Here is a 20876-nt window from a genome sequence, read left to right as displayed (position 1 = left end):
CGAGAGATCAGGCCCACATTAGGCCTGATCTAGGATCATACCAAGCATGTAGTAGTGCTAATCTCCCGACATCAGGCCTACATTGTTCCTTATTCATAATCTAGGTTTGACATCATATGTACCTTGTCCTCGCTCAACCCTTTCTAGTGGTTGCAATGTTACAGAAATCTAAATAGCTTGGGTTAATTATGGGTTTGATCAAAACCCAATAATCGACCTAAACGGGTCTGGTTGTGTCCATTTTAAATCTTGTGAGTTTCTGAGGCTACAAAAAGTCTCATAGTGCTCTCCATTACTTATCTCAAACATTCCGGAAGTGCTCCAATATTATGCTAACTTTCAGCTAAAATGTGATCCTGGTCTCTTGGAGATCGGGCCCACATCGAGCTTGATATGGACAGACTAAGCCCGTGGTAGTGCTGATCTCCCGACATCATGCCGACATTGTTCCTTGCTTTGATCATGGTTTGACATCATATGTACCTTTTTCTCGTCCAACCCTTCCTAGTGATGCAAGTTTACAGAAATCCAGATAGCTTAACTCCATAGGGATAGCCTAGGTCCATAAGTAAGTTTCGTCAAAACGACCTAGACAAATCTAGTGGCACCCATTTCAAGTCCTATAAATTTTTGAGATTGTCAACCTAAACCGGTCTAGTTGCATCCATTTTAGATCATATGGGTTTCTGAGGTTGCAAAAAGTCTCACATTGCCTTACACACTCAAATATAATTAATAAAATTCCAATAAAATTGAAATAAACAATTTCCACGAAGATGCATTTCTATAATAACATGGTTAAATAATCTGTCCAAGATTCGTGTGATATATACAGCAACTTAGATATTCGAATTTTGCTTCTACTTCCTAGGAGATAAAAACAGGTGGGTCAAAACATTTTTCATGTTCGATTCAAGTGAGCATGCATTACTCTGGTACCCAATTTTTCAGATAAAGTACTTAAATTTCAAGTCGAAACTCCATCCATCTAGAGGAAAACATTGGACAGGTCAACTAGCACCCTGGATTCTTCACTTTAATGATCAAACATGCTTTGCTCCTTTCTGTTGCTGCATCACAGGTTCAAAATGTGAAGGCGCTTTGAGATGGTTCTGGCAAGTTGAAACACGACAGAGTTGATAAGCTTCTCACAACCATGCTGCCCAACCGGGGAACATATGACACAACCGGTCAATGTCAATTGCATCCTGTATGAGTTGCTGGACCTGCATACACGACAATAGCCAAATAGAATTAACAATCTAGGATTACTTTATTACTCTTTCTAATTTAACAATTTCAATGTATTACTTTATTATTATTATTATTATTTAAGATCCAGAGTAATTTAACATTGCCAATAAATAATATTTCCAATTTGTACATAAACTAAATTATGAAAAAAATATATATATGAAAATGGAACAAAAGCATTAAGCCACTAAAAACAATTTTCTATATTGCTAAAATGTGATTTATTAAACTATTATTGCTTTGTTTGTTTGCAAAAGGTGCATTTTCTGTGTATTTACACTAAATTTTTATTATTTATAAAATTTATTTTATTTTATTATTTTTAACATATTATAAATACTAAATTTAAAAAGAATATTGAAAACAATTTACTAAAAGATCTAAACTATTTTAGAAAATAGACTTGTAATTGGACTCGATACATGACAAAAAAGGACATGCTAGAAGTAGTACCAATTAGGGTTACAAATGAGTCGAGCTGCTCATGAGCCGCTCGGTCAAAGCTTGGCTTGAGATTAATTTTGACAAAGCTCGAGCCGGCTCATTTAATATTCAAGCCGAGTTCGAGCTCGCTTGTTGAATTTTTTTGAGCCAAGCTATATGTATAATATATTATTTTTATTTATTCATGTAAATATTGATAAATTTAGTGTCATTAAGTAATAATGGTAAGTACTGGGTAAAGCCGCAAATTTTAAAAGTTTATTTTTAAAAACTAAATCCAATTCCTAAATTCTAATTCCTAAGTTCCTAAATTTCAGATTTCAACAGCTCAATTGCCACTCAACCCTAATTTCAACTCTCAACCCTCATCCCCTGTCGCCGCCTACTCAACCATTACCACATACTCAGTGGTCGCCGTCGTGCCTACTCAGCCGCACCCTCAGTCAGGGTCAGACCTCTTGCGTGCGTTTCTTTTTTGGTGAGTTTTCGGGAAACACTGTGTTCTGTGCCTTTCTTGTTTCTTCCTTTTTCTTGATGTCATAAACACACAAACTTGGTCATTTAAAAGAATAGTCCTCAATCCACACTCCACCATTGGGCCCCCAAATTTAAAAATAGGGTAGAACAAATGCCAGGTTTTCAAATTAAGTATAGTTTAATTCTCCTAATGGAAGCTAAGAACTGTTACTAGTATTTATTAACACATCAACATAATGAATTTCACCAGTGAGGATAATACAAACGAACAAGAAAATCAAAATGGTTAGAAAATTATTTATCTTTTCAAGCTATTTTTAGACTCTAATGATTATAATAAGAGAAACTGAAAAGATGTTATTGTATTATTTTCTTTAACTTCAATTATTTCTATATGATAATGATATAAATTAGAAAATCAAATACCTTTATAATCTTGTAATAGTACATGAGTTTGTTTAGAAAATCATCTCATTTTTGGTTCATAATAGGGAAGTTTAAAGAAGAATGAGATTCCTAAAATTTTTTCATATTTAGAATGGTGGAGGTTGAATAGAATGTAGTATCCTATATTGTCAAAGATAGCAACTGATATTTTAGCTATTCCAGTGAGTTCAGTGGCTTCAGAAGCAACATTTAGTGCAGGGACAAGAGTTATTGATTCTGATCGCTCATCACCCTCTCCCGACATGATGCAGACTCTACTGTATGGGGGTGATTGGCTTCGACATATACATGGACTGAAAAAGAAGACTAAAGAAAGTTAAATTTCATTATTAGCTTTCTAAATTACATTCAGAGAAAACTTACCAGGAAATTTTTCTTCTAGTATCAACCTCTTAAAATAAGATTTCAGTTCTTTGTTTAACATGTATTTCCGGTGTAATTATTGTGCTACTATAGTTAAGCTTAATATCACTTCATATTATTGAATGCAAGTAGTAATATAGGTGGTATGATTGAGAATTTGAGATGGAGACGAAGATATTGAATGTTGCAGAAATTTGGTGTTTTGAGCAGTTTGGGTGGTTTGAATTTGGAATATCATGTTTTTGGATTTGGTTAATTTTGTTGGGATGAAGTCTGATATTTTGGCAACAAGAATAATATTTTATGAGATAATTGTGTCTTTGACTTTTGGTTTGTGATTTTGACTTATGATTTTTTTTATTATCTGAGACTGAGATATTTATGTTGTGAATTTGTGATGTTCAGATGCTTTTCTTTTATCTCAGAGACAAATAATTGGTGTTTTGATGTTTAGTTTTATGGATGAATTTGGTCAATTTTTTTATTTAAAATTATTATTGTTTGATTTACATTATAAAAAAATTACAGCAAAATTGGCTTAGGTTATGGCTTTGGCTCGAGTTCAAGATCGAAAGCTTGATTTAATTCAAGCTTTTCGAATTGAGCTCGAGCCTTGGATTAAATTAAATGATCGAGCCAAGATCGAGCTCAAATTTACAAGATTGATCGAGCTTGAGCTCAAGCTAAGCTAGCCTAAATCGAGTCGAGCCGAGCTCGAGCCAAGGCTGGCTCGAGCTTGACTCGGTTCGTTTACCACCCTAGCACCAATTGGTAGTAGTTGTCCTTAATACTCGAATTTTAGAGCAATGAAAATAGAATTTCAGTTAGATTTATGATTGTATTTAGCAGAGAATAAATTATGCAACATTGATCATTTACCATAGATGAACTAAGAATAAATTAATGACAACATGGAACAAGAGCTTATACACATCTCCAAATTATGCAAACTCAGTTAAACAGAGAATCAATTAACGATCAATCATCTACCTTGGCAAATCACTTGAAAAACGATGATCAGACATGCACACACAACAAAGAAGAAAGAAGATAAACATATTACCTGACCCTGCACGCTTCTTATTTCACCTGCTTCATAACCATCTAATTTTTCTTTGATTCTGAGGGTAGCTCGTGCAGCATCTTTGTTTCCTTCATCATCTTGTGAACTCTCCAGGCTTGCATCTACACCATCATCAGTTTCCTGAATATACAGAAGGAAAATAAATTAAGGTTGTGCAAGCAAAAGTAAGCACATGCATTTGTTTCCACGACCTTTGGCTATAGGCATCACAGTTACTAGTTTGAAGCGGCTCAAAGACTATTCAAAATGACAAAACACTAAAAATGGATAATGCAAACTCCATGATTATAAAATTTATGTATCCATATAAGAAAGATACAGGCATGGTTCAAAAAACTATTCTGTATGCTGATTGGGCAACAAAGCTTGAAGGATAATGCAAACTCCATGATCATAAAATTTATGTATCCATATAAGAAAGATAAAGGCATGGTTCAAAAAACTATTCTGTATGCTGATTGGCCAACAAATCTTGAAGCCACTAGTGAACCAAGGTGTGAGGTGAGGGCCCACTAGGCTTCTTCTCACTTAGCGTTCTAGGTCAACTATGAGCTGGCTTAAGAGTTTCCAGCTCACAGTTGTCTTCTCAATTCATCCCTCCTAGCCGAGAACATGTTCTTGGCACACAGTTGCTCAGTAACACTTCAGCCGAGGACTGACACCAACAAGAATAATACTTTTAACCATGGATTTAGGTGGCTCTTTGTGCGATTCTCTTTGCGACAAAAATAGCATATACTACTTTACATGGATTATTGTTAGACATAATTCATGTGGCTCTTTGTGCAAGTCTATTGGCAAAGGACAACTGTTTTTCCTAATGTATGGAGATCACTCGATTCAATTTCATGAGGCTATGCTGTTGTTAGACACCACATGACTCAAATTTTGTTAGCCAAGTGGAATAAGGTGTATTCAACAAGATTACAATAAAACTAAGCTAAAAACTGTAAATGAATGTAAGGATCTATATGCCTTTTGCAGCTGCAAAGCTTTCAGAGGTGAGAGTGCCCACTTATACAAAGGATCATGGATGAATACCTGCAACAGCCATAGATAAATTATCAACATAAATGATAATTATTCACATAGAGGCACGAGTGGTTTTGCAATGGATCTAAGAGAAATCTGCATACTTCAATAATAGTTAGCAGTGCTTCCTTATTTGCTCTCATGACAGAGAGAGTTTCTTCACAACATCTTCTGAAGACACCCTCAACACCGGTAACACCCATCCCATCTATAATGTCCCTAGTCAGCCTAAATGGAACCTGAATAGAAGTTATACTGTGAGCTGAGATTGCAAAAATGGATTTACAAATGATCTAGTATGCCATCAGCAACAAAGTTTAAATGGACAAACCCTCTCTGGAGTTTTAAGCATAAGTCCTTGCTCAAAGGCAACCCCAAGGTCGATGTGGACTACTTCTGCAGTTTCTTGATCTATGAGAATATTCATTGAATGCCTATCTCCAAGTCCTACGATGTAACCAACCTGAAAGAGAATCAAATTTGTGAGGCAATAAAACAGTTAGTAGACATTTTCAAAAGTTGAAATTTCTTAAACACTGTATGGAAATATGAAAAGAATTTATCAAGATAAAAATTTTGGACCATGGAACTTGCTGCAACACTTCTTGTATAAGAAAGCCTGCCTTGAAACCAATCTGCGGGTTGCAAAAACTTCTCCAGAAAAAAATAATGCAGAACAGACCTGATCAAATGATGAATTTTAAAGTTATTGTCGAACATCATCTCATATTTAGATGGAAGAAGGGCTCCTTGTTGAGGTATCAAAACACCCATTATATAAGGGCAAGGGATGATATGTGCTAGAATTTCTACTAATCAAGGTAGATAAATATCAAACCTGAAATTGTCACAGATTTTCACAAATGCCTTCCTCTTGTCCTTCTCCTGTTAAAACAACCAACCAATGAGGAACATATGTATGCTTTGGATCATACCACCATAAGATGTCAGCAATTATTGCAGATGAGAATCTCAAAAAATTTCAACTTACATTCATCATGAATTCCCTGCACTGAAGAAATGTCCAATCGCCAACCCCATAACGTCCATGTGCTCCACCATTTCTTGCACTACAGAGTAACACATAATTTCCTGAAGCAAGATCATAAAACATTTCACATTAAAACAACATGAATAAGATTCAAACCTTCCTAAAAGGTATTCGCCAAGTGGAATAGTACGATCAACCCATTCAAGTATACCAGCACTCGGAGTAAAGGGTACTACCTGCAAGATTAGATACGGATAAAATGGCACAATTTCATCTAGAAATTTAAATGAGCTAAATATCTACATGCAAGAAATTTGTATGGAAAATATTTTTAGAAGACAATGCATTAGACTCGACCCCAGTTCGGAACCGATAGTTCGACGGTTCGGAACCGACTTCGACGGTTCCTACGGGATCGACCCTTAACCTTAACCAAAATGATTACGGTTCACGGATTGGAACCACCGGTTCACGGTTCATGCATAGTTTGGCACGGTTCAAGATTATATTAAAAATAATTATAAATGGTAAATTCATAAAAAAAAAAGGGCTTACAGTTATTTAAGTTGCCTATGTATTCTTTTATGGCATAGGAAAATCAAAGTCCACATAGTTCTCTTACCTTTTTATCGTTTCACCTTATGAAGTGACGTTGTTACTCACTTCCATTTCCCGTTCCCATAGTATTTGTTCATTCGATATTAAATTCTTCAGCTTCGTCATTTAAAAGTTACATTCCTTGGATTTTTTTTCGTCTCTGGTCCCATTGTCAAGTAATGTTTAGGCTTCCAATTGTCGTTCATCCAAATATGTTACACACTTAAACAAGCTAAAATTTCTTTGGCGATCTTGGATAGGATGGGAAAACTTTACCTTCCGTGACCATCACTCTAGGACATCGAAATCTACTTCGCTATTTACTTTATTAAATTAAAAGAAACCATAAAATAATTCTCAAATTCTATTAAACTTGAGGATCCTTGTGAACGTTTCGTCCATTCTTTTAATAAAATTTATACTTTTATAAGTTTTAAATTACTGCTATTAGTATTTTGTATTTCAAAAATATTAGGTTGTATTCCATATTTTATATTATATTCTTTAAACTCCGCCCATGATGACCGGTCATGGCCGGTCCCAAGCCCGGATAAAGGAGGGTTGCGTTAGGTTGCCAGCCAACGTCAAACTATGGCAAATATTCAATGAATGAATCCATTAAACTATTGTGCTAATGCTACGTTGTTCCCCGAAAGGAACACGTTGCAGGATCCGACTGTAACGTCTCGGCAAGGACCGCTACATCTCCAGAACTCGGGTGTAGTGATAAATATGCAAGAGTTCGCGTTACAGGGTCCGACTGTAACATCTCAGCAAGGACCGCTACATCTCCATGAGAACTTGGGTGTAGTGTTAAATAGGCAAGAGTTCTCACACCATAGGTTAGATAAGAACAAATATGAGAAAACTAATACTCTAAGATTTGGAATATGGAATATGGAATATGGGAACTCTCACTGGTAAATCAATGGAGGTAGTAGATATGATGATTAGGAGAAAAATTAGTATTTTGTGTGTACAAGAGATAAAATGGACAGGTGAGAAGACAAAGATGATAGAGAACTCGGGTTTTAAGTTATGGTACACTGGAAAGAGTAAAGCAAGAAATGGAGTGGGTATCATTGTAGATAGTTTGTTAAAGGATGAAGTGGTAGGAGTAGTTAGAAAAGGGGATAGAATTATAGCCCTTAAGATAATAGAGGCGAAAAAAACTATGAACATAATTAGCGTATATGCACCACAAGTAGGATTAGATGAAGCTACCAAATCAAGGTTTTGGAAGGACTTAGATGAAATATTACAAAATATTCCACCAAATGAAATGATTTTAATAGGAGGTGATCTAAATGGGCATGTCGGAGTGAAAAATGAGGAATATGAGAGAGTGTATGAGATTATGGGTTTGGAGCAGGAACGAGGAAGGAAAACTATATTAGATTTTCGATAACATATGACTTATATTAGCTAATACATTTTTTAAAAAGAGAGAAAACACTTAGTCATTTCAAAAGTGGGAATAATAAATCGCAAATTGACTTTCTTATGGTTAGAAAGAAGGATAGAAAGATTTGTAAAGATTGCAAAGTCATCCCTGGAGAAAGCTTAACTACCCAACATAGGGTAGTAGAGTTGGATATACGCCTCAAATATAGTATCAATAGAAAGAAAATATATACAATTCCTAGAATTAAGTGGTGGAAGTTAAATGATGGGAAACAAAAAATATTTAAGGAGAAGGTAGAAATACAAGCATTAGGTGAAATATACGATGACTCTAATACAACATGGGATAAGATGGTATCAAAGTTGAAAATAGTAGCTAAGAGTTTACTCGGTGAGTCAAAGGGACATGCACAACTAAGTAAAGAATCTTGGTGGTGGAATGAGAAAGTACAAGAGAAAGTGAAGGAAAAACGAATAGCTTATAAGGAATTATGTATTTGTAAGAACGAGGAAAACTTAAAAAAATATACAATAGCCAAGAAAGAAGCTAAGAAAATAGTGAGTGAAGTAAAAAATGAAATTTTTGAACGGTTATATCAAAAATTGGATACAAAAGAAGGGGAAAGAGACATTTATAGAATAGCTAAAGTGAGAGAAAGGAAAACAAGATATCTTAGCCAAATAAAATATATTAAAAATGAATATAATAGGGTATTAGTAAATGATGGAGAAATAAAAGAGCGGTAGAAGAGGTATTTTCATCAACTTTTTAATGAAGGTTTAGGTGACCAACTTAACTTAGGTAATTTAATTAGGTCAAATGAACATAGGAATTTTAATTTTTATCGTAGAATTCAAACTTCAGAAGTAAAATAAATTTTAAATGAGATGCACAATGGAAAAGTCATTGGACCAGATGATATTCCGATAGAGGTATGGAAGTGCTTAAGAAAACAAGGTATTGAATAGCTTACAAAATTATTTAACATGATATTGAAAACGAAAAGAATGTCTGATCATTGGAGGATAAGTACTCTAGTTCCCTTATATAAGAATAAGGGAGACATACAAAATTGTGCAAACTATAGGGGTATTAAACTAATGAGTCATACTATGAAACTTCGAGAAAAATAATAAAAAAGATTAAGGAAGGAGACCACAGTGTAGAAAATCAATTGGGTTCATGCCTCGAAGGTCGATAATAAGTTATACATCTCCTTAGACAATTAATTGAAAAATATCGGGAGCAAAAACAAGATCTACACATGGTATTCATTGACTTAGAAAAAGCTTATGATAGAGTCCCAAGAGAACTTATATGGAGAATTTTAGAAAAGAGAGGTGTTAGCGTAACATATATTGAACTAATTAAGGATATGTATGAGGATGTAACAACCAGAGTAAAGACTTCAGGCGGAGTAACTGAAGCATTTCCAATAAAGATAGGGTTACATCAAGGATCAGCCCTAAGTCCCTATCTTTTTACACTAATTATGGACAGAATATATGGAATTTAAGTTTAGCAATATTAGAAGTAATGAAACAATTGTTAAGATAGGAGAGGACAAGTTGCCCGGAACCGAGAGATTTAAATATTTAGGATCATTTTTACAAAATGATGAAGGGATTGATAGAGATGTTTTACATAGAATACAAGCAGGATGGGTGAAATGGAGGGGAGCGTTGGATGTTTTATGTCACCGTAAAGTACCTCTTAAACTTAAAGATAAGTTCTATAAAACCGCAGTTAGACCTGCTATGTTATATGGAGTTGAATGTTGGGTTATGACTCGAGCACATGAGCAGAAGATGAGAGTTGCAGAGATGAGTATGTTGAGGTGGATGTGTGGACATACGAAGATGGACAAAATAAGAAATGAGAGCATTAGAGAGAAAGTCGGAGTTGCATCTATTGAGGACAAACTCCGAGAGACACGTTTAAGATGGTACGTACATGCACTTAGACAACCAATATATGCTCCAGTTAGCCAATGTGAAACTATGATAAACATGCATATCAAACGAGGAAGAGGAAGACCAAAAAAGACTTGGTTAGCAACAATAAAACAAGATAAAATTTATTTAAATATAGATGATGATATAATAGGAGATAGAGCTCAATGGCGTAAAAGGATTCATACAGCCGACCCCACCTAGTGGGAAAAGACTTGGTTGTTGTTGTTGTATATTATATTCTTTATAAATATCAATTTATTATATACAATATTATTTGGATTAAGAGAAGAATCTTTAAATGGAATTAAATTATAATACAAACCTATTATGTAAAACTTCTAATTTATATCTAGGGTCTAAAGCAAATGCAACTAAATAAATTTTAAAATTTAAAAAAAAAAATATTTTTCCCATTTCGTTTTCATTGCTAATATATAAAAAGTTAAAAATTCATTATTACTATTTTCATTTAAAACTAATACTATATTACAAAAATTTCCTAAAATTAAATGAGAAGTAGGATAATAAAAACTGAAAACTTGTTCGATTGATAATAAAAACTGAAAAGTTATTCGGTTGCTTCATTAAATACTTTTAAAATTTCACAAATACTACTACGAATATTCCATTGTATATATTAGCCTTATTAATATTTGGTGCAAAAAATGAACATAATAATTCTCTATATTGAAATGAATCTTGTAACAATTGATATGTTGAATTCTAATGTGTTAGTACATCACCTGAAAATTTTTTAGGTCTCATTTCATTAATTATACAAAATTTACCACATTGTTTCATTATAGATTGTTTCATTATAGATGGATGCGACTATAAATAGGAAATAGCATTTCTAATTGGTTCAATATGATTTGCTAAAATTCTTAATTCATCTTAAACATATAAATTTAAATCATGACAAACGGAACGAATATGAAAAAATAAACCACCAATACCATGTTGACATATAAATTTAAGTTCTTCAATACTAGCAGTATTAGAACTAACATTATCAAATGATATTGAAAAGATTTTGAGTTAATCCATATTCATATAAAATTAAACATAACAATTATGAGATGCTGTGAGCATTATGTAATTCATCAAAAACTCTATAAGCCAACAATCTTTGTTGAATATTCGATGAATTATCGATCCAATGGCAAGTCACACCCATATATGAATGTGCTTGCCAATTATCACTCCAAATATCGGAACATAAAGAAACTTTATTATTTAATTTACTAAATTCTTCAATTAATATTTTCCCCCTTGTTTTACTAATCTTTTAATTATTTTTGTAAGTGTAGTTCTAGGAACACGTTTAGCAGATGGATTAAGAGATTTTTTTTATGAAAAACTTGAAAAGTGCATTTAGATCCAAAATTAAATGATAGATGTTCTACGGAAATAAATATAGTTAATGATTCTCTTAATTTATTATCAGAATATAAAAATAAACTAGGATCACTACTTCCGCTAGTAGAAAATCTAGATAATTGTGCTTAAGCACAGTCAATCCCAAATTCCCAGACGAATCACTTCTGTGTGTCATTTCAACGGCTCATAGCCGGTGGCGGCTTAGAATTTGTACGAAGCATTACAACGCTTATATTTTGCATGTAATTCTCCCACAAAAGAGTAACCTTATCAAAATGTATAGTAAAAATAGAAGATCTTAAAAGAGGAACTTTTCGAACCTTAAAAGTAATTGCATCGGTAATTCTGTGTTTCGGGTATCGAAGTCGGATTCGGAAGTTGTTCGATCTCATCATCGACGGATTGAATGTTCGGATTTGCTATTTCCTTATCCCTCCGAGATCGAGATGATGAACCTCCTCGCCCTCGGCCTCCTTGCCCTCGACCTCCTTTCATTGTAGTCGGAACTCTGAAGAGGAAGTCGAAAGTGTATAGAAATTACTGAATTGAGAATGAGAGTAGAGAAGATGTATGTGAAAATAATAAAAGGAGTTCTCTATTTATAGAGTTTAGAAAGAAACGAATACTAAATCGTAGTCATTGATAGAAAAATGGTCAAATGATCTCAACCATTGAAAGATTTTTTTAAGAAAACCTTTTTTTCATCCCAACAGCTAGAAGTTCCAACGATTGTGAACCACCGGTTCTAACGGTCTAAAACCAGTAAAAAAAAATTGAACTGCCGATGGCCGGTTATTAGAGGGGCTGAACTAGAACCGACCCAACACCTTGTTCCGATTTTTTAATTGGAACTGGGCCAACGGGTACCCAACTCGTTGACCAGTTCCGAGTTTGGGATCGGGCCTACACTACATAGAAATTCACAGATAAAAGACTTAAATATATTCTACCAAGGAATGAAAAAATAAAAGAATGCAAAAACAATTTGATTCAAACTTAAAACTATGTAAATAAGGTCATGATTAAGGAAAAGGAGAATTAGAGCAACAAAGCATCCTTGTGGAAAAATTTAGTTGCACTTGCAAAATATACCTGGCTACATGACAAAAAATTGCTCAATAATTTAAGAACACATCTAATACCTTGTACGTACGAATTCTTAGCCTTCTTTTCCAAGTATCTCTATTATTCTGCAAGAAATTATTTACCAAATCGAAAAATTGTTCCATGACCTGAAAGAGGATGGGCCATTACAAAATTTTAGTGTTCTACATATTTATAGCAAAATCTGATTAAGAGAAATGTTTATGGAGAGTGCTATGCATTGCAACTAAGCAAATATGTTAACAAGGTTAGTAAACTTAAAATTTAGGAGTTTGAACAGTAGTAGTGTTTCTATATTGAGTGTTGTATTTGATGATAATGGATCTAGTTGAAACTGTTAAACCTTTAGTCATATTAAAGTCGAAGAAATAGTGTAAGCTTGGTGTTGATCAGCATAACTTCAAATTCAGGGTGTAAGCCTATTGGTAATCATATAAGAACCTAGGACTGTACACAAGAAAAATGCAAGATTTGTAGCCCAAATTTAGGTGTTCATTGGGAGGTCAAAATTTTAAGGTATTCATACCTTGGCAACATAAACTTAAATTGCCTCAAATAATTTAGCTAAATCTGCAAATTCTTGATGATTAAAAATGAATCTATCTATGTCAACAATATGGAAAAAGTCATGACCATCAACAAACTTAGGTTTCTTTGAAGACACTGTTTCATAGAAGCTAAATTTTAGCATCTCTCCGTAATGTTACAGCATGCATTGCAATCAAACAAATATGATGGATTTGTGACAGATAATCATCTACGCTGTTCCATCTCAACCAGTTATTGATGGATTAATGGTAAGCTAAAGGATAACAATCTTATTCAAACATGAACATAATTTCCATTTGATGGGTCAGAAAATATTCACTAGTACAAACATTGCATCAGATCATTATAACTTTATGAAAAAAGCCATTTCCTATCAGAACTGATTACATTTACACATCAAGATTAAGTGCATTTACATGTGAAAGAAATAGAGCAATAATTCTCAATGTGGAGGCAAAATGTGCTACAACTTGGAAGAAAGTATAGCTCAGTAAAGTATTTAAAAATTATAGGCAAAAGAGAAATGAAATATTACAGCATCCTGTCGTAAATCATCATTCCCAGACTTTGCAAGTTGACGATATATATGACCATCTGAACCAAGGCACTCAATTACTTTGGGAGCATTTATGCCATTCATTACCCTGAAATTTTTTAATATAAACTAAACAAGCTATGTAAAAATTCCTGTACAAGTAGAAACATCAAGCCACACACATTACAGAATCAGCCAAGCCCTTGAAATGTGGAAAAGAACCTTCCTGATATTGACAAGTGGGATCAACAGGAACTGTAGCTGTGACAACTGGTACCTGAAAGAAGAGCAGAAGTGGAAGAGTAAGTTTGCAACTTGGCAATTTACTGGATCTACAACACACGAATGAAACAATGCCATACTTGACATTTATCAGACAATTAATGAAACCACAATTATGCATAGAAAAGATGTATCAACCATCATGATGAGAAGCCAAATTTCATTCAAATATAACAATTATTTGATACAAAACCACAGTGGTATTCTAATTGAAAGGTGATCTGGATTTATACAGTATGCTACCATTTGCTTTCTGTGTATCATTAGAACTCATGATGAAAAGTCAAATTTCATTCCAAGTATTCTTAATAAAAAAAGTCATTCTCTTATTTGACAAGCAATCTGGATTCAGACAACATACTTGTTCACAGTCCAGTCATTATTCCAAATAGAGACTTAGTACACTATGCTTCCATTTTTCCTTTTCAATTGCATATTGGTCATTGGCTCGAAGAAATTGCAAGGTAATTAATCAAATCTTCTAATAGGTTTTTGTTAGAGCAGATCCCAACCAATATAAAGAGGACTGAGGATAAAAGATCCATGATATTGTAATCTAACAAAAACCAATTTAAGTAAATCAATATCACTTTCCTCCATGTTAGGCTGAAATTGTATGAAACTTGTGCAACTTACAGAATGCCCAGTTTTAGTGTTTGATAGTATTTCAACTTTCAAGATAGTTTTCTCTGAATGACTGAAGGAAATATGCTCCATTTGAGTCATTAGTATCCGGCTAAAAGATTGATTATACCATTTTTTCATTATTGCTAGTGGAACTGGCTTATAAGATGAGAAAAGAGCTTCCCTGGATAAGTGATAACAGAAGGAAATCAGACATATAAGGCATATGCCCATCATTGTTGTCATCCGTATTACTAGTAGCTTATGCTAAAATAATGTTAGAAGTGTAATATGTTAAGCTTTTGAAGTTATGAATTTTATCCAATAACGCTACATTCAAAGTGGGAGCAAGGTGGTGGATTGCTAGAGTCTAAAACCTGACAGCCAAATTGACAAATAATTCAGTTCAACAATCATTGACCATATAAGGTCTGCTCTGTTCAAATTGTTAGCAAGCAAAAACATTGGAGACTATTTTTGCTGTGAAAAATTATAAGAAGCAACAAAATAAAAAAACTAATCTAAATCCATGGAAGTTGTCAGCAAAAGAATTAACAGCATGGCGTTTGTAGGTTATGAATAACATGTGCTGAAATTCTAAAACTAAGGAAATCATTGTCACCCTTACAAGTTCTAGCTGACGAATATTTCGGATTTCTCTGGGTAACGGTACTCTCCTATTAGTCTCCTGTTCAAGAATATTTGCAAGAAAGTTTCAGCGTGTATTATCAATGTTAAAATTAAGGCAATAAAAATACTAAATATATAAATTGTGAAGAAGTATGACTGACCTCTTTTTTTGTCTCCAATTCAGCAAGTTTGATGTAAATCTCAACTAATTGTTTCATCTATAATACAAAAAATATATCAATTATGTAATACAAATGGATACATGATACCTAAAGTGAAAAGTACCTGTCTTATAAGAGCTCCATGAAATGTCAGTAACTCATTCAAGAGATTCTCTGCTGCAAGTTTTTTGTCCATGTCTACAACAAATGAGTTTCTACTCCTTTGCTTGTCTTTTACACGGTCCCCATTTGCTAAAGCAAGAAGCTGCTTGAACAAGAAACGGAAGTTCAAGGATGATCTAGCTTTATACTGCAAAACTTAGTTTAATATGGAGAAGCAATTCTAGATAAACATCCATAGAAATTAAAGAAGCATCTAGACAAACTGTAGGGAATATCAACAAATACTAAAAAAATGTTTTTCCTTTGAATCTTGCTAAAAAAAGACAAGTAAAAGAGTTAACGAACACATTTGCATAGCTTGATATTGCTAGTCTATAAAATAAATAAAAAGCCATCAAAGGAATATATAAATTCATGACCAAATGCAAGAATCATTTTCACAGAGTTAAATCTCAAGTTTGTAGAAGTCCAATTGACGTAGTTCAAAATTTGAGGATCAATTCCAAATTTTTTTTAAAAATATATTATTTATTTCTTAATTTCTAAGAGTTGCTAAACTTATAGTTGCTAAACTTATAGTTACTAGAGATAAATTAGACCTTGAAAAGTTGGATATAATTTTTAAAATAAAATAGGCTAAAATTTGATTTTTCAGTTAATATTATTTTCCTTCTTTGGCGCATCAAAGTTTGAGTTCTGAGCAGTGTGATTACTCATGTTGCATAGAATGGAATGAGAGCTAAATTCTTGATTTGATCAAGGTATGAGTTCCCAAACCCTATAGGTGTGAGTTTTCCGTCTACTCTCTTATCCCACTCTTCTTCAAGTTTGCAACCTGCAAAATCTGGAAGATAGCTGGAAGATAGTCATTTGATCAAGGTATGAGTTCCCAAACCCTATAGGAGCGAGTTTTCCCTCTCCTCTCTTATCCCACTCTTCTTCAAGTTTGCAACCTACAAAATCTGGAAGATAGCTGGAAGATAGTGATTTGATCATGGTATGAGTCCCCTGCCCTTTAGAACTCTGGGACAATGTAAAACTATGACAATAGGAAGAAAGTGAACTAGAAGAGATTGTATGATTTGTAATCTTTGGGTTCATGATTTCAAGTTAAATAGGCTCTCAAAGCCTTCAGCGTGGGAAGATGAGTTCTAAGTTGTAGTCTAAATATGAGCATGGTCTTGAAGGATTGCAACTTACAATGAGATTGAGTCATGTTTTATCTTAGTTAATTGGTATGCTAAATCAACTGCTTAGTCCACTAGAATCTTATGCTCGAGCAGTCTTTGTTTGATTTGAGCAGAATGAAATACCAATTAAATCGACCCATGTGACAATTAAACAATATAAGCCTGCTATATTGGTTAGCTTAGTCGATTGTCATGGTATCAGTCCCATGAATATGGTTCAAGCTGACTTAATTCTCGAAAAGTCAACTAAAATCATAAGTCATTTGCAAATAGGCTAGTGATCTTATCCAATTCAGTTGATTGGATGCATAATGAGTCACCTGAAATGTTATCAATCAATTGGATGAAAACTTAGTTGACTTAGGCAATTACCTTTTTTAGATATTTATTCTTAGTTGCTTGCATATTCAAGTTGACTAATTTAACCTAGAAGTTATTCAAATGAGCTATTTTATGCTTTGTTTGAATTCACTTTCGTTAATATTGAAGTTTTGAGAGGAAAAGATTATCATATTAGATAAGAGCAGTATAAATACATGAGGTATTACATAAAATAAACACCTAATTACAAATTCTAATTTATAGAAAATTGACAACTAATTACTAATTGATAACTAATTACGGGGAATAACTATAAATATAAGATCTTAACAGTTGTAACAGAATATTAGAATCTTCTAAATTAGGATAATTTGACTTTCCACACTTGCAATAGATACTCATTAAGCCGAATCTGACATTAAGTTCACTGAAGTTGGGTCCGAACACAACCTTGGTGAGAATATCCGCAACTTGTTGATGAGAGGGAACATAGTTCATCAACACAATCTTATCTTGTATCTTCTCATTGAGAAAATATCAATTGATTTTATTTTGATCAATCATGTTAGATAGGATTCTTAGCCATTGCCATACACCTGTATAGGACCTTGGAAGCTGATTTTAAGCTCTTTTAGCAATCGTTTTAATCATATTCCTTCACAAACGCCTTGAGCTAAGGCTCGAAGTTCTACCTCAGTACTACTACGAGCAACCACTAACTGTTTCTTACTGAGCCAAGTGACTAAATTTTTCCACATAAATGAACAATAATCAGATGTTGACTTTCGATCACTCTTAGATCTACTCAGTCAGCATCTGTAAAGATTTCCACAAATCAATTTGTTGTTTTTTTTAAAGTCCTTTTCCAGGATCTCCCTTCAAGTATCTTAAGATTCGATGAACAACATTCAAGTAATCAACCGAAGGATTGGTGAGGAACAGACTGACACGACTCCCTGTATAACTGATATCTAGTTGAGTGTGAGTGAGGTAAATCAATTTACCTACTAGGCGCTAATATTGCTCCCTATCAATAGTTTCTTCTGTTCTAGCCTTCAATTTGACATTAGGATCCATAGGAGTTTCCGATGGACGACAACAACTCATACGAGTTTCACAAAGCAAGACTAACATGTATTTACACTGAGAAACAAATATTCCTTGACGTGATCTACCGACTTCCATACTAAGAAAATATCTAAGAAGTCCTAGGTCCTTCACCTCAAATTCTTTGGATATGATAGTTTTAAGTCTTTTTGTTTCCTCTTCATTAACTCCTATGAGTTGTATATCATCGACGTATACAATTAGAATGGTCACCCTTACCATTGGAGGCGTGCTAATATTGCTCCCTATCAATAGTTTCTTCTGTTCTAGCCTTTAATTTGACATTAGGATCCATAGGAGTTTCCGATGGACGACAACCACTCATACCAGTTTCACAAAGCAAGACTAACATGTATTTGAGAAACAAATATTCCTTGACGTGATCTACCGACTTCCATACTAAGAAAATATCTAAGAAGTCCTAGGTCCTTCACCTCAAATTCTTTGGATATGACAGTTTTAAGTCTTTTTATTTCCTGTTCATTAACTCCTATGAGTTGTATATCATCGACGTATACAATTAGAATGGTCACCCTTACCATTGGAGGCGTGCTTACCAAACAATGTGTGATCGGCTTGGAATTGATAATAGTCATCCAGCTTCAGGACCTTGGAAAACCTCTCGAACCATGCCCGCGGTGCCTACTTGAGTTCATACAAAGATTTCTTGAGTTTACGCATTTCCCTCTTGTCTGACCATTCTCAAATCCTGATGGAATCTCCATATATACTTCTTCAACTAAGTCTCCATTCAGGAATGCATTTTTCACATCCAGCATATTGGTCACTCTTGATTTACCACACAAGATAGGAGAACTCTCACGATATTAAACTTGGCAACTAGAGCAAAGGTCTCATGATAGTCAATCTCATAGGACTATGTGAATCCTCTTGCTATTAGACATGCCTTAAATCGATCAACACTTCCATTTGTCTTCAGTTTCACGGAGAAAATCCACTTACATCCAACATCTCTCTCTCGAGGTGGTAGTGGTGTGAGCACCCAAGTCTCATTTTTCATTAGAGCCCGATATTCTTCAAGGACAACATGCCATGTAGGACTTTGAAGGGCTTCCAATACATCTCTAGGAATCTAGATTCTGTCTAGGGTCGACACAAAAATCCTAGACTTCTGTGATAGACTAGCATATGACAAATAATTCTGAATTGAATGCATTGTACAGGATTTGGTACTTTTTCGAAGAGCAATTAGTAGATCCAAATTAGAGATAGGATTATTTAGTGATTCAGAATCCATGGGCTCTAACTGTGGACTAGTCGTTGGTTCAACCTGCGTTATTTCATGTATTATTGGATTCAGAGTTGATTCCTGATTGTGCTCGGTCTGTTCCAAGAGTTTCTCCTCTTGTAAACTTTAATGGACTTATCTGGAAGATTGAGATGACGGGTTGACTGTCAGAAGACTGAGGTTGGTCAACCAAATGAGGTGGTTGATTGTCAAAAGGTGGCTCATACACATGCGGTAGAGTGTCAATGAGAGAGGACCAATTCCAATTTTGAGATTCAAGTGTACGAATCTCCTCCTAAATTTCAGAATTGGAGAAGAATGGGCGTCTTTCAAAAAAGGTGACATCATGGTAATGTAGAATTTATTGGTCGTAGGCGAGAAGCATTTGTAGCTCTTTTTATTCGAGTACCCAATGAACATGCATTTAATTGCACGCACATTAAGTTTACTTCTGTTATGCGAGTAGACATGGACAAAGACATGACAACCAAAGATGTTTACGGAATTTTTAAAACAAGATGAGAGTTTGGGTATAGGTGGACAAGGGCTTGGAGTGGTGTTTGGAAGTTGATGGCACGAGAAGGCATCCTATTTATCAAATAGGTTGTCGTAAGAACAACTTCACCCCATAATTTTTTAGGGATTAGCTTAAAACATCAGGGATTGGGCTACTCCTAATATGCGGCGATTTTTGCGTTCAGCAACCCCATTTTGTTGTGAAGTGTCCACACAAGAACTTTGATGTACAATGCCATGGTCATTTAGATATGGGCCTAGATTGGAATTTAAAAGTCACGAGCATTGTCAAACTTGAAAACTTGTATATCTATCTTAAATTAGTTCTTAATCATTACATGAAAGTTTTTAAAAATGTTGGTGGTTTCAGATTTATCTTTCATGAGGAATGTCCAACTTATTTGGGTATGATTATCAACTAATAGTGTAGAAAAGGAAATAATATATTCAATTAATATAAGAATATTTGATTGATATTTTATTCCTTATGGTGTGTCTACTAATTATGGCTAGGATTGTGAATACATGGAAATAAAATTTGTATATATAGTGTAGGGTTGCACTATGTTAAAATGTATATACAAAAAAAAAGTAGTTTTACACCACATATTTGGCTACCTATATCGTTTGTGTTAATCTTCATGATATTAGAGCTTAGGCTTCTGCATAAACGGGAAAAAGGAGACGAGCATATCCAAATCGAACGAGGACCAAAATACAATGTCTTCAGGCATGAGTGATGGTGCGAAAGGTGCTATAACACCAAACATATTTCCTACGAATATTGCTGGATTCGAAAGCTCCTCAATTCAATTGACCATCCACAAATTGAATGGCAAAAATTACTTGGAGTGGGCTCAGTCAATCAAGCTTGTAATCGACAAAAAAAGGGCATTTGGGTTACCTGACGGGAGAAGTCGCAGCACCAGACAAAGACGATCCAAAGTGGAAAAGTTGGAAATCTGAGAACTCCATGGTAATCACGTGGCTTGTCAACTCAATAGAACCTTCAATTGGAAAGACATATTTCTTCCTACCCATTGCAAAAGAGGTATG

General features: G+C 34.2%; 1 protein-coding gene across 8 annotated transcripts in view; it reads right to left on the bottom strand.

Annotated features, from left to right (window-relative positions):
• Positions 1-781: 781 nt before the first annotated feature.
• LOC122022708 (serine/threonine-protein kinase ATM-like) overlaps positions 782-20876 on the bottom strand; it is an 82154-nt gene continuing 62059 nt past the window's right edge. For 6 of the 8 annotated variants that reach the window (XM_042580776.1, XM_042580778.1, XM_042580777.1 and 3 more), the window contains 15 exons: positions 15439-15579; positions 15315-15371; positions 15152-15211; positions 13800-13894; positions 13618-13726; positions 12572-12661; positions 6249-6328; positions 6093-6171; positions 5940-5986; positions 5684-5783; positions 5433-5564; positions 5206-5340; positions 5045-5110; positions 4049-4189; positions 782-1226 (listed from right to left, as the gene is read on the bottom strand). In XM_042580776.1, the coding sequence (XP_042436710.1) occupies positions 1149-1226; positions 4049-4189; positions 5045-5110; positions 5206-5340; positions 5433-5564; positions 5684-5783; positions 5940-5986; positions 6093-6171; positions 6249-6328; positions 12572-12661; positions 13618-13726; positions 13800-13894; positions 15152-15211; positions 15315-15371; positions 15439-15579 (1410 nt within the window). In that variant the 3' untranslated portion in view covers positions 782-1148. Of the gene's footprint in view, positions 1227-4048; positions 4190-5044; positions 5111-5205; positions 5341-5432; positions 5565-5683; positions 5784-5939; positions 5987-6092; positions 6172-6248; positions 6329-11749; positions 11938-12571; positions 12662-13617; positions 13727-13799; positions 13895-15151; positions 15212-15314; positions 15372-15438; positions 15580-20876 lie in introns of those variants that run through there. The other 2 variants (XR_006123066.1, XR_006123067.1) reach the window with 2 other exon arrangements.

This window comes from Zingiber officinale, chromosome 9B, assembly GCF_018446385.1.
Source record: "Zingiber officinale cultivar Zhangliang chromosome 9B, Zo_v1.1, whole genome shotgun sequence".
NCBI classification, from domain to species: domain Eukaryota; kingdom Viridiplantae; phylum Streptophyta; class Magnoliopsida; order Zingiberales; family Zingiberaceae; genus Zingiber; species Zingiber officinale.
Note: the sequence above shows the minus strand (reverse complement) of the source record. Positions and strands in the feature narration are given on the sequence as shown.